Source organism: Nilaparvata lugens, chromosome 5 (assembly GCF_014356525.2).
Source record: "Nilaparvata lugens isolate BPH chromosome 5, ASM1435652v1, whole genome shotgun sequence".
NCBI lineage: Eukaryota > Metazoa > Arthropoda > Insecta > Hemiptera > Delphacidae > Nilaparvata > Nilaparvata lugens.
The window spans coordinates 26,848,999-26,863,964 of record NC_052508.1 but is presented as its reverse complement, the minus strand read 5'-3'; the positions used below and the strand labels follow the sequence as shown (position 1 = coordinate 26,863,964).

At 37.1% G+C, this 14,966-nt stretch overlaps 1 protein-coding gene across 1 annotated transcript in view; it reads right to left on the bottom strand.

Annotated features, from left to right (window-relative positions):
* LOC111053732 (dachshund homolog 1-like) overlaps positions 1–14,966 on the bottom strand; it is a 232,458-nt gene that overhangs the window by 10,351 nt on the left and 207,141 nt on the right. Inside the window, 2 exon segments of the mRNA XM_039428058.1 lie at positions 9,157–9,507; positions 12,514–12,660. Coding sequence (XP_039283992.1) covers positions 9,157–9,507; positions 12,514–12,660 — 498 coding nt within the window.

Genomic DNA, 14,966 nt, shown 5'->3' with positions numbered 1-14,966 from the left:
AATTCACGATTCGAGCTATTCTAATCTTTATCTCATGGGAATCAACTATTTATAATCTAGATATGAATAAGCCTATGTCAATAAATCTGATCAGAAATTCAATCAATAAATCAGAAATTGGGGTAGAACGTGAATTAAGGGAAGTTAAGTAAACATTAAGGTTCAAAATTATTGTGATTATGAATAATAGCAAAGATGAGAGTCATATTGATGAGATAACATCTAGGCAGAAAGTTCAGATAAATTTGAGCGTATTTCCACTTTAAATTTATGGATTCATTCAATATCAATCTATCAATGTTTTTACTGAATTACTTGGCATTATTTGATAAGTTTTCTTTTGCTTTCTCAATTTCATTCCAATAATTTGAAATGTTATAATAAAACGTTGATAAGTTGACATGATCGCCTATGTGATGAAGCGGTAGTGGCTTCTCCTTGAGCTGGAATTACGTGGTGCAATAACAGGACATAGCATAGATTAGTGTGAGGAATTAGCATAGCAGTGCCGATATATTGGCTTTGCGTGAAGCGTGATTGACTGGGCGGCTGGCTTAGGTCAAAGGAGGCAGACTGCCAGGGCCAGAGCAATACTGAACTCCCTCTGAGAGCGTTTAGCCGTGATCTAATTGCGTATCCGAGCACCGAGGAATGTTTGTCAAACGGACGGCGCAAATGAACAGACGCGGCCAAACCTGGCCTGACATCACAGTGATCACTGATCAGTGGGGGTCGCTGTCCGCTAATCTCTACCTTTCGCCGACAAACTGTTTGACATCACAAGTCAAGCGTGTTCCATTCACCTTAATATTATCACATATCACCACTAGAATGGGTATAGTCCTATCCTATCATAGTATCAATAGATTCATGATTTCATGATATTAATTACTAATCAATTATCTTTTTTCAATAGTGCTACTCTTGAATAGAAGTAAAAAATAAATCCAAGTACCCTTATTCGTTGATTGGTTGATTATAACTGAAATCGTACTCATAATAGACTGGGAAACTTTCATTTTATTGAATCATCCATTTTATTTGTTATATACAATCAATTTCATCATTATCACATGCATCTGAAAATATGTTGACTCAACTGGTGAAGTTGAATTGATTGCTACTGGTTCAAAATGATTACTACTATTCATAATTGTCTGGTTCACAATAGTCCAGTCGATGCGAGGGAAGATTTTAGAACACAACTTTCAACACCGCAGCTCTTTCAATGACATCTAGTAGATTATTTTTTAGTTGCCAAGTGAAGCAACCAATGCAGGGCTCGATTACAGCTCAGACAATACTCTCGTGTAGAGCCACTGTTCATAGCAGTTATCAGATTTCCTTCAGCTACTTTATCTGTTTCCGTATTTGCAGTAGTATTCATGATAGTATTTTATGGTAGAATACTATAGAATATTCGAAGACACTTATAATTTTCATTTTCTTTCTATCATTGAATCATGATATTTTTATTCAATGGTGATACACTTTTTTCTAGATTCTTCTAAGTTTCTATATCCATTCATACTAGCAAGGGTTGAGAAACTATAGGTCTTCTTTAATAATAATCATTATTGAATGAGAAAGTAGCAATTATATATAAATATTCATTGAATTTTAGTGTTTTTTTTTCATATTCGTTGCTAATTCCGATATTTTTTGTGCAAGCTGTTTGGGAAAGTAAATAATGTAGAAGAAGCGTTGAGCCTTAATTGGAAAACGAGGTCATTCAAAAACAGTTTGAGTCGTATTCCTCAATAATTCTGAGCCGAAATCTTTTTAATTTTCAAACCCTGTAATAATGGAAACCTCCATCTCACTATCTGTAATTCGAATCTGTAGATGCTTATAGAATGTAAAATGGTTTTGCCGTAATTGGAAAGAAATTAAATTGAATGCGTTAGTCAGTGTGCCGGTCTGGCTGCGACTGGGACTGGTTACGGATGAAACAGTAATCTTTTATTTCCCATCTTGCGGCAATTATTTATGAACGAACGCAGTTTGAAGAAGAAAACAACGGAACGGACAGGTAGAAGGAATATAATAATTGCTAAAGAATAGAAACGTGATTTGGTTGAGAGAGAGAGAGAGAGAGACTGAATTGGGCATGGAATGATTGATCGATTGGAATCCAATCCCAAACTTGAACAGACAGGACTCAAGGTTTGTTGATTGGCATTAGGGCATTACTAAACTTAACTTATATTGTCACGAGTTTAACTCTCCTGCTATTTTCTGATTACCATGAAATTATAAAGAAAAATCTAGCCACATGCCTCAATCTCTCCACGTTGCGATCCCAGCCCACTCAGCCTAATTTCCAGAAATAACAACTTTTGAAAGTGTGGGATAAAACAATTTTTACAAAATTTATCATACTTGGTCTTTGGAAAAGCAATGCCAAGAAATGAAGGTTTCATATAAAATAGTTTGTGTTGGTATCGGTTACATGCATTTCCATAAAAAAAATTAAATCTTAAATTTATCTCAAACTATTTTTTGATGAAATTCCAGCGATTCCTACTCAGAGATCATTATGCATAGATCGGATAGCATGCTCAACTCTTTAGTAAAGAGTGAGTTACCTTGAGTTGGCAATAAATATAAGAAATCGGGCTCACATCGATGCAACCTATTATTTAACATTCGAATTCACGATCTTGTACGGTCGGAAGGAAACCTCACTCGAGGCTTGCTATGATGGCAATGCTCACTTCTCTCGCAAGAGAAGGTATTGTTACTTCAAGTCGAATACATACTGCGATGGCAGACGCGGCTTCGTAGAAAGGACATAGGAGTAAGTGTAGGTGGAATATAATGGGCACTCAACAGCGGTTGAACAAAAGGAAATGAAGAGAATGGTTAGGTGTGCCAGTGAGCAAGTGAGACAGCAAAATAGGAAATAAACGAGAAAGAATAATAATGATAATAATGGAGATAATTTAAAAGGGGTGTTGTTCTCCAGAGTAGTACTCCACGGCTTCGTCTTTATTCGGTTTGATAACAGATCTCTTGAATTGCGCCCAATTACAGTAATTCCATCAGAAATCGTTCCAGTGTGGAGGATTATAACGTTCTTTCTGTTGTGGATATTAAAGCCAGTTCACAATAGTGATCAGGCCTTGTCTATAAGAAACTCTCCTATTGGTTAATCCACTACTCTCCTCAGTCTATGAAATTCAACTGTGCTCACGATCGTTTCTTGTTCCACTACTCCATCATCATCACCATCATCATCATCATCATCTACTGCTTCTTCTCCAACAACTTTTTTCTGATATTATTGTCTCGTGCTACAAACCTTCGAGTTGATTTGTTCGTCTACCTTCTTCATTATCATAGTAATATTTCTCCAGACAATGGGGTCTCTGCAGGCTCATGAAAAAAAATACTTTCTGTCGCTTCAAAACTTTTGTCCGCCATATTGGATCCAAGTTCATTCCGAATACGGCTTCATTTTGTATCCAATTCCATTTTTCAAATGGGAAGGTGGTCATGTGATACATGATTTCGGTACAGAATTACTCAACATTTGAAGATACTAATAAATTATACAAAAATGAAATGAATAGTACCTATGCATTGAATAATCAAGTGTTAGTGAACACTAATAGTAGCTTCTATTCACAAATTAAACACTTTGAACAAAGAAAAAATTGTCATAGCAACTGCTATCACAAGTGGTATTATTAATTACGTGTATGTAAAGACAGGCAGACAGACGTTAACGGAAACGAGTTAATATAGAACTTATAAATTAATGTTGTGTATTATTCAGCTGGAATCATGTTTCGGCGCATAAAGTCTGTCTGTCTGACAGTCTCTGTGACATCTCCCAAATAGCATCAGCTTTTTCAAGTGAATGGAAAAATAATTGAAGAAAGAGCATGAAATTAATTCCAGCTGACTAAATAATAAAAATCAAAACAAATATACATTCATATCCTGAAAAAGGACGAAGGAGTGGGTCAATTTTGTTGTCCAACGAACTTGACCTGTAAAAAAGTTCGAAGAATTCGTGTTCAAAATTTGAAGCTGATTGATCAATTCTCTCCAAAGTTATTGTCGAACATACAGACAGAAAACGTCTTTGGCCTTTAGTAAGTCACAAGTGAGAACTTCGCTAACGATCGATCAATCAGTTTCACTTTTGAATGGATTTCGGATTGGAGCGAGTTTTATCATTAGATCTTCATTTATTTATTTCTTAAATATTGATTTTCTCACATTCTTTCCAACTTTTTCGCTGCCAAGATGTTAATTTCATTTATCATTGCCGTTAAGTTGCTTCAATCACTGTACATCCTACAAGCAATCCTATGTTCAGTATAGAATAATATGGTTTGAATAAGATGTTTTGAAATAATATATAGGAGACAATGAAACCAGCTTAGTAGAGATGTTATGGATGCGAGATTGGCTTGGATGAATTAAGATGGCTGAGATAGCTGAGCGGAAATGATCTTTCATAGCTCATAAAGTAGTGGAGAAGCTGGAGAAGGTAGGGGTGGGTATTGAACATGAAGCTGATGGTGTATAGTTATACCGCCGGCTTTTATCTTGCCTGAGAATCAAGATCGAGAATAATCTTGGAATTGGAAGGCAAAGGCGTTACTTATCTACCTTTCATCTTCGCTTTCTGTAACCCTCAACTAGCGCTAGCCGGTAATCACTGCAATTAGGCTTCATAAAATCTATGATTATGATTATCGAATCAATGAATCATACTTTTGACCATTTGTCTCTGGGTACCCATCTTTTTATTGCTCGTATCTCTTCGACCTCCTGACCCATTCTTCGTTCTTTGCTTGGTCAATATCTTCACTTATTTCAAGTATGCCTCTCAGAGCAATACGTTTCTGATAGCTTACAAATGAACCTACGAATACAACTCTTCAAATCTATGGCATTCATTTTTCAAATCACCATAATTAGAAAACGAAACTAATATTTTCTATAAATTTCATATAAATATGACAACAATTTAGGCTTTAATTGAAGCCTTTTCTTTCTTCATCTAAAATCTCTACATTCTATATTACATGAGTATTATGTCAAGTAATGCGCAATCATACAAGAATAATCTTTCTAACACTTTCTTCACGTGTTTTTAATTCTCGATTGCTATTTTTAATGATTTATTTCCTTGATCGATTTAACAGATTGACTGTAGTACTTAAACTGTGGAACTTGGAGTATTTATTCTACTCTGAGTAGAATAACATATCTAAACAATTCTCATTGATTTATCAGTTTGATTGAAGTACTCATTTCTGAGACATTGAACTTGTAGTAGAATATATAATAAAATCTCATCAAATCTCATGGCATTCTGTGCGTGTACCGATTGAGCCTGGAGTGGCACTGATAGTCGCATTGTTGCTGAGGTCAACACCAAGGTCACTATTGATCGTCTGCTACAATCTATTGTTACAATTCGAGTCTGTACTTTGGGCACCTGACACTTTCCCATCGGTGTTTGCAATCGACTCCAAAGCACACAATGCTCAGAACAAACATACATCCAGAAAGCAATAGAGTGAAACGAATGGGCCATGTAATTGTAATACACACGAAAATTGTCCTTCTCGATTAATCCGTACAGGAGAATGAAATATCGAATATCGAATAGACTGACTACTGATGGTTTGGACATTGGACAACAGCCTGTATGCATTCGTCATCTCGCATTCCAACGTCAACTATCTTATTATCATTTTTCCCAAAGAATCAATTACATTCAAATTCATTCTGTGAAGCTTATTAGTTGTAGTTATGGTGATAGTTGTTATATCGCTATTTTCCTTTATCGCATAACTTTAAAAGTGACTTAGTTTTTATGTTAAAATATCCAACCAGTAATATGGTGTTCGAAATTAATACATTATCGTTTATGAGACAAGTGTGAGGCCATAATAGAAATAGGTGAATATCGGGAGGGTATCAAAAAAGATAAAGGACAAGAACAAGAATATTATATACAATGCATAAGAAAGTATAGTATCATTAGGAAGTGGATAATGATGGAAATTATAAAAAAAATAAAAAACGAAATTGTAATTAGCACTAGTAAAAACCGATGTTAAGCATGAAACATAAAATAATGCAAAATTGGAAATTAATTTTCCTATTGAGAGAGCAGATTTTTTTTGAATAGGCTATTCAATAGTAGTTATCATTTAGTAGTATTCTATCTAACGATATTTCAAAACAAACCTTCAGTATATAAAATAATGAAATATTCTAATCCCAGGTAAATTTTCGAAATAATCCTGGTACACACCCAATTCCTGGAGCCTCTGAATAATGGAGTAAGGAAAAGCTCACCTTCATTAAAAAAAAAATAAGGGAATTGCTAATCACCGATCTTTCTTCCTTTCCCCGACGACCAGGAAAAAATGAGAAACCCCTTTCAATAAGGGGAGGCAATCATGCCGTCGATCGCTCAGACTTCATTCTCATAAAAATTAAGTCTTAATAGAATCGGTCCTATCGGCCATATAACATATTGATTGTTTCCTTTTTTCAATTTTCCCTGATCGTAAGTTTGATTGAAGGATGGAAAGGGAGGCTGTTGTGGAGAAGAATAAGGGAAAGTTTCCTAGATTCGTATCATCGAGAGAGTGGTGAGAGGTGGAGTTCAGGGGAGTTTTGCTGGCGTAAAAATTGACTGAGTGTCGAGAATGGAGGAGAGTACGGAGAGGAAAACAAGGTATTAGCCACCTTCCGTGAAATTGATAGAAATTAGTATTGCTGGCCGATATTGCGAGATGAGTTTCGCAGGGCAACAGGACATTCATTCGAGGGTTGCAAATCTGGATCAGGAAGTAGAGGCGAGAGAAAAAAATAGGGGTGAGACAGATTATTCCTGTATAAAAATAGGGAGTGATTTTTTTTCCCGTTCTGAATGGTCAAGGTGCCTTATCAGATAGATGTCAGGGACAAATTCCTGTACGCAATCAAACCCGATCCCAAAAATTCACTTCCCGACTTCGTTCAAATTGAAAAACCGTACCCTTAATATTCAACACATATCGGTTTATCAGAACTACCACCTCCACCATCTTGCTACTCAAGGATTGGCGGATGGATTATTTTTACGATTTTGGAACATGTATTGAGTATTTTCATTTGCCCCTCTAATATCAATTATTTAGTATATGGTGAGATGGAACAACCTTATGTATAGAAAAAATGATAAAATTTATAATAACTTCCGTCATGAATGTACTCAGTCAAGTACAGAACATTCATTTTTTTCAATTATATACAGGAGTTATTTTTAGTGAACGATTTTTATTTAAATCTCAGTTCGTGCTTGGCTGTATTTGAGTAGGTGAATAGGTCCTCCAGCTGATTCTCATTTTGTAATAATAACAAGACGAAAGGAAAAAATGTATGAAATGAACAAGAAGAATAAGGGAATGTAGAAGGAAAACCGAGAGAGCCAAAGTTGCTGTTATAGCTAATATTAAACGGTCTACTGTTTGCACATACTAAATTCGAGGTAATCTTGTGACCATCCACTTCGGTTAGCAATCTGTCTAATTTGGCGCCGAATAGGCTTTAGGACTGATGACACGTAGCTTGGGCATGGCGAGTGGGCAAAAGTAGTTAGCAGTTACCGAAATGAGAAACAGACCAAGAGTGATGATGAAGAGTGAGGCAAGGCTAACATGATTTCAGTTTCACCTACTCATTCAGTTGGCACTTGGCAAGTTGCGCCTCACCCGAGGGCTAATCGAAAGATGGGGTCGTCTTTCTCACTCACACACGGACAGTTTCAGTAATGATGAAGAGAAGGTTGTCAGCAGCACAGCATAGCATAGCATATCATAGCATAGCACTGCTGTCTTTTGGTATATTGCTGTCGTTGACTAACCAGGTGGCCGGGCGGGCATAGCCGGGCCGGGATGGCAAATCAAATTTGTCGTCGACTCACGAGCTCCTGATGAGGATGGAGATGGAGTTGAGGCTCTGACAACATATATCGAAATGGAGAGAGCAGAGCGCAACTTGAAAAGGGGGAACACAGTTTATTGCAAATGGAATCCGGCAAGATGAAATCAACAGCTACGTACATTCTCGACGTCCTCTGGCATCTCTTCTTCTTTATCACCGATACACCCACCCCTAACACCCTTTTATCATCCTCTATACTCGCACCTAACCTACTCACTGTACTCATATGCATTAGCCTCCCCTATCTTCTACACACACTCAAAAAAGCGAAAGCATTACACACACCAACGCTCTAGGCCCTACTTCGTATTGTTTTAATAGCAGATGGAAAAATCACTGTACATAATTTCCTTTTCCCTTTTGCTTGTTTCAAATAAATTTTCGCTCGCTTTCAGAGCACTCAGATCTGTGTTTGCCACCCCCTTGTTACGTTGTCATTGTGGAGTCTGCGTTAAAATGTCATGCATGATTCAAAACCAGGCCATGAAATTGCCGCGCGCAGCAGAAGAATGAATATTAAAGTACTCGTTTTTGAACAGAAACAGATATGAATTTTAATCCCTTCCGTACGAGACGAGATTGCTTGTTCCGCATTTCGTAACGTCAAGAAAAAGCGGTACCTGACAAATTGGATTTACATTCTATTTGCATCTTCAGCCGTCTCGAGACTGAGTCAGCGTTCACCACTTCATGTCTGATAACAACATTGCTTCATGTAGAAACTACCCCAAGAGAACATTGTTCATACTTAAATGTACACTGAGAATATTTGTCAGTTTAATAGTATTTCAAAAATGTTAATAATGGGAGAAATGTCAATCATACAATCCCATTGAATTTAATTCTAATTTGGCGATGAATAACATTATCGAGATTATTGAGAGGAACAAATTGATGAATTGATCTTTCTATTGAATTGAACATTCCAATTGGATTCTTTATGCATTACAATTGTAGGCCTACTAGTTTTCAAGGTATTCTGCACATTGTATCGATCATGTATTTCTCTGGGATGGAGGTAGCTTTAGTAACCAAAGTGATAAAGGTTTATCTATTGTGAAATTTGATACGGATATTGAAATGGATTCAATTTTAACATTTCGAATGGATAGATCCTTAGCCCATTGAATCTATTTACAAGAGCTCAGATAAATAGTGAAATGTAAATGTAGGTGATAAAAGCGGACTCACCAGAGTAGTTTTGCCAAAAGGCAGCGCCGGAATTGATGAGGTCGAGTCCTGAGTAGTTCCACTGCTGCTTATTGTCTTCGGGTGCAGAGGTGGGGGTGGCGCCCGGAGGCCGTTGGGGGGCGTAGGAGGCCGGACTGTCGGACGAGTCGCTGCCTTGTGACACCCGACTGCCGCCCCCAGCACTGCTGCCTCCGTTTCCACCGCTGGTGGCTCCACTGTTGGCCGTGCTGCCTCCGGACGCTGTGCCTCCTCCACTGGCGCCGCCTCCTGTCGTCTGGCTGCCGCCTCCGCCGCTCTGTGCTTGTGTCGGCTGCTCCGTCGTTGACCCCGTACTTTCTGGCGTCAGGAAATCTAAAAACAAACAATAAATTCATCAGTTAACAACATGAGATTGATTGAATCCAATCAGTAGTCCAGTAATAGCATCATAATAATTATGGTATTATGGTGTAACAGTAATATTAAAAATGACTGGTGTGGTCAAGAAACTATAGTATATCGTTCCAATGAATAAAGTAGATCTGCGATCTCCAATATCTATATTACAGTATCTATATGATCCTAATAATTTCTGATCGTGGATCACTCTCTGTGAGGCCGAACCTTTATGTTGAAACAATTGGATTTGATTGCTTAGAACCAGCTTGCTTTTGACAACTACTTGACAAGTACTGAATTAAATGAAATGAGCACTTAACTTGAAAACAATCATTCAAGAAAGGGGAAGTTCACGTTAACGGATTGGAAGTGAAGATTGTCATATACAGAGGAATTTAATTCAGTTAACCCTCGACGAATAGTAGGCGACTGTATGTGAATTCACTTTTTCTCTGTTAATATTAAAATGTTATACGTCTAAAGGTTGAGAGGGTGAAGTGCGTTTCAGTGGTTTTCGTTTGAAATTTCTTCTGAAAGGGATGGAGGAGGTGTGAAGGGGGATGATGCTGTTGCACCGTTGAAATGTGCAAGCATAAAGTTGCTGGTAAGGCTGCTTATTTGGGATTCAAGACCCTCATCGTCACCCGCTGTTTTCTTGATATGGCAAACGTCTTTCATCGTATTTGCATTATTTCTCTCTCATCTACGTTGGACGATTATATCTTCGGTCCTTCTCTGTTAGTGTCTTGAGCGATGATTACCAGGGAAGTAGCGCTACAAGGAACAGAAGATCGTAATTGGTCTCATGTTTCTGTCTTCTTTGCACGCACACCCTTCTTGGCAGGAGTTTCATCCCTGAGAATCGCTTTCCTCGTCACCACTTTCCCCTGCATGACTTGGAAACAGCCGAGTTTGACAATGATTCCTGATCCCGTTTCCAAATTTAATATCTGCTGCTGATATCTCAGTTGCCGCCCTGTCTTAATCTCAGTTGCCGATATAATAATAAAGGAGGAGCAGCCAGCAACCCAACTTGGCGCTTGCTTGCTTCTGACTTGTGCTAAATGGAAAACGCCGCTCGATAGACACACTCCCATCCATCTATCCATCAATCATGTCTCTCCTTGTAAATAGCAACGGATTTTCTTGCATCAAAGTTCCTGATACGATAAACGGTAAGTTGAAAAATTTCTATTGATATACTTTTCAATGGTTTTGTTTTCAATCTTTCATGTGATATGTTTTTGTTGCATAATTATTCAGATTCCCACAATCCAGAACCTGTTAGCAATCAATAATAATATTACTCGAATTCCGAGTTGAAGAAAACCTTATGAGTTAGTTGGAAATTTGATAAAACCTTCTGATCTTCTCATCCAGGTATAGATTATGTTCGATAAAATGTCATTCAAATTCAATAGAGATTGGTTACGGATATTTTGGATATTGAAGGAGTCAATCGAACTTGAAATAATATTATGCATAGAAATGATGCTCTATCCGAATATTTTGGATATTGAAGGAGTCAATCGAACTTGAAATAACATTATGCATAGAAATGATGCTCTATTTGATTCTAATCATTAATATTTTGTAGTGCGAGGAGAATCTGTTAGAGGTGGATTCCTGATTGAAGTTGTTCGAAAGATACACTGGACAGACTGGTGAAGGTCTTAGCTATGAATTTATAGAGGTAAATAACAATAAGTTCCTCCCAGTACGAGCATTAAGTGGATGCGATTTCGGTTGGAAGTTGGGAATGGAAAGGGCTGTGCTAATAGTCCGGGCTGACGGGCCCTTGTCGCTCCTTCAGCGTGTCAAGTGCGTACGTCTTGCAATCACCAAGAGCCGCGTAACGAAATCGTGCCTGCAGCGTTTCTACAGAGATTAAGCATTTAATACCTGAGGACTTGCCAAATTAATGGGAGCGAGAGACGGAGCACGATAGAGGACCTACTGATTTCAAATCATCCGGCCTGATAATTGGCATTCGGCCCCTCACCCCTCCCACCCGACACAACTGTTTGCATTGAATAATTACTATTTTCTCCACCTGACTAAACTAACTTATTTCTCCATCTCGCTTGGCTCACTTTCGAGTACCTACCGACACGAGAATAGGAACAGTACTCAAGCCCACAGCTGTCTTCCACGTGTATCATCCCACATTCCAACTTGGTAATGCAATAGAATACCGAAGTGAGAGAAATTTTCAATTATTTTGAATCATCTCTGAACTTTAGATTCACGTTTGCTGTTGTATTTTGCTGATATCTTCCGGATGCGTGGATATCTTCCTATTATCTGCATTCCAATAGCAAATAATATAAAAATATTCTTGAGCTTGAGAATTCTGCTCAGATTGTGGATTATTAATGAATAAAGTTTCCAATTGCTAATGCAAAAAAAAACACTTTTTTGGACTCAGTGGACGTTGAAACGTATAGAAAACTTGAAATCAGGGTACCTTAATTTTTTTTGGAAAGCAATACTTTCCTTACCTATGGTAATAGGGCAAGGAAAGTAAAAACACTTTTTTGGACTCAGTGGACGTTGAAACGTATAGAAATTCATAAATTGGGGTACCTTAATTTTTTCGGAAAGCAATACTTTCCTTGCGTATGGTAATAGGGCAAGGAAAGTAAAAAATTGAATGATTGAAGATGAATTTTCTTCATAAAACTTCTCAAATTTTGAAATAGAGATAGTTCTGGGAACAATACAGTACTAGCTCCTAGTGTTCTTGCATGATACCTATATCATACATTTTTATAGTTTGGAAAAGGATCTTCCAATATATATTATTTTGAATTTTTCACACCGAAGATGACAACATTGGTGTCGAAACATGTTTGTTATTATTTTTACAATAAATAAGTGATATTTTTGACAACATTCCAGTGTTCTCATTATATTATGGGAATTGAGAATATTAAGAATTATTTGTTAGAAGTAGTTGATGTGTGACTGTATTCTCACCTGAAAGGATCCTGAGAGCTTCAGGAGGAGCTCCAGAAGCTTTTAGCGCTTCTTCCAGTTGTGCTCTGCGCTTCATTTCGAGCTCCAGTTGATCCTGGAGTCGTCTTCTTGCTTTTCTCTCTTTCTTTAGCCTTTTCTGGTATAGAACTGCAACAAAGAAGGCAAATTCAAATGATTAGTATCAATTGGTAGGATAAGAACGTGAAGGAGTTTGACTAATCACATTGTTGTTTTAATAAAATGTTTACATTTTCTACAAGTGAGAAACACTGAAAATCAGATCCCTGATCTTCTAAGAATCATGATTCTCCAATAAAATAGATGATTCAAGTAACTGATTGTTATAGTCAATCTGATGCACATAAGATCGACATCTGTTTGAACGCCAATTATTCAAGTTCGAGTACCTATGAAGAATATCAGGTTTGGAGAAAATGCACAAAGAATCAAGTGTACGGAGAAAGAATACTGCATGTGAAATAAAGTAACAAAAGATCAGTGAGGTACTTGGTGAGATGCCAGAAGAGAACAAGATGTTTTCTTTGAATTACTGGAAAGAGGTTTGGGAGAATATTGAGCCGGAAGTATTGGGAGAAGAAAAGGACGTTGATTCAATTTTCAGTGGTCACTTGAAAACGTTCTATATTCAAATACAGTCAGTACTCCCCAACCTTCTTTTCATCTTTTCCAAGCTACAATAAAAAACCAAAAAAGCTGCTACATTTTGAATGTTTTGAGTGTGGGAGGGGGTGTCTGGAGAGAGTTTTAGCAATCTCCAATTTTTCAGATCATGTGGACAGCTTTTAGTTTAAAGGGGCTCGAATTCAATATTGATGTAGCCTACCTCAGTTCTCAACTTTTAAATTTCAGTTTACAACTAATGACTAAAAAACCATGTTTTTCACGGTTTTCTCGAAAACGGCTCCAACGATTTTCTTCAAATTTATACCATAGATAGCTATTCATAAGCCCTATCAACTGGCATGAGTTTCATTTCTGGGAAAATTTCAGGAGCTCCGTAATATTCTTGAGAAAAATGGCGGATAATGACTAAAAAGCCATGTTTTTCACGGTTTTCTCGAAAACGGCTCTAACGATTTTCTTCAAATTTATACCATGGATAGCTATTTATAAGCCCTATCAACTGACATGAGTCTCATTTCTGTGAAAATTGCAGGAGCTCCGTAATATTCTTGAGAAAAATGACAGTTACTAAAAAACCATGTTTTTCACGATTTTCTCAAAAACGGCTCTAACGATTTTTTTCAAATCCATACCCTGTATAGTTATCTATTAGCTCTATCAACTGACATGAGTCTTTTTCCTGGGGGTCCACCCAATCCTTGAGAAATGGACTTTGTAACCTCCTTCTCGTGCATGAGGTAGGTAGGAACACGGTTTTTACTTTTTCTTCTTCCATATACCGTGGTGGGTAGGTAGAGCAGTTTATAAAAAGAACACAGTCATAGTCAAGATATTTCATCTGTAGAACAGCTGTTTTGACGAATTTAAAAAAAAAAAAACATCGAATTTCACAATATTTACATAAAGGAAAAAGTACTCTGAAAACAATTGTATATACACATATACAGTAGTCTGATCGTAGTTGCAAATATGTTGCCGTCAATCGTCATTATGTTTTTCTCCTAAATTATTCTCGTTTGATATTGAGGCTTAGGTTTATTTAGCGAACTATATTGGAAATTTTAAGGTAGGGTTATAAAACGGGCACTTTGTTCCGTGGATGTTTTTTTTACAAGAGAAATATTTGACACCGAAGATGACAACATTGGTGTCGAAACATGTTTGTTATTATTTTTACAATAAATAAGTGATATTTTTGACAACATTTCAGTGTTTTCATTATATTATGGGAATTGAGAATATTAAGAATTATTTGTTAGAAGTAGTTGATGTGTGACTGTATTCTCACCTGAAAGGATCCTGAGAGCTTCAGGAGGAGCTCCAGAAGCTTTTAACGCTTCTTCCAGTTGTGCTCTGCGCTTCATTTCGAGCTCCAGTTGATCCTGGAGTCGTCTTCTTGCTTTTCTCTCTTTCTTTAGCCTCTTCTGGTATAGAACTGCAACAAAGAAGGCAAATTCAAATGATGAGTATCAATTGATAGGATAAGAACGTGAAGGAGTTTGACTAATCACATTGTTGTTTTAATAAAATGTTTACATTTTCTACAAGTGAGAAACACTGAAAATCAGATCCCTGATCTTCTAAGAATCATGATTCTCCAATAAAATAGATGATTCAAGTAACTGATTGTTATAGTCTATCTGATGCACATAAGATCGACATCTGTTTGAACGCCAATTATTCAAGTTCGAGTACCTATGAAGAATATCAGGTTTGGAGAAAATGCACAAAGAATCAAGTGTACGGAGAAAGAATACTGCATGTGAAATAAAGTAACAAAAGATCAGTGAGGTACTTGGTGAGATGCC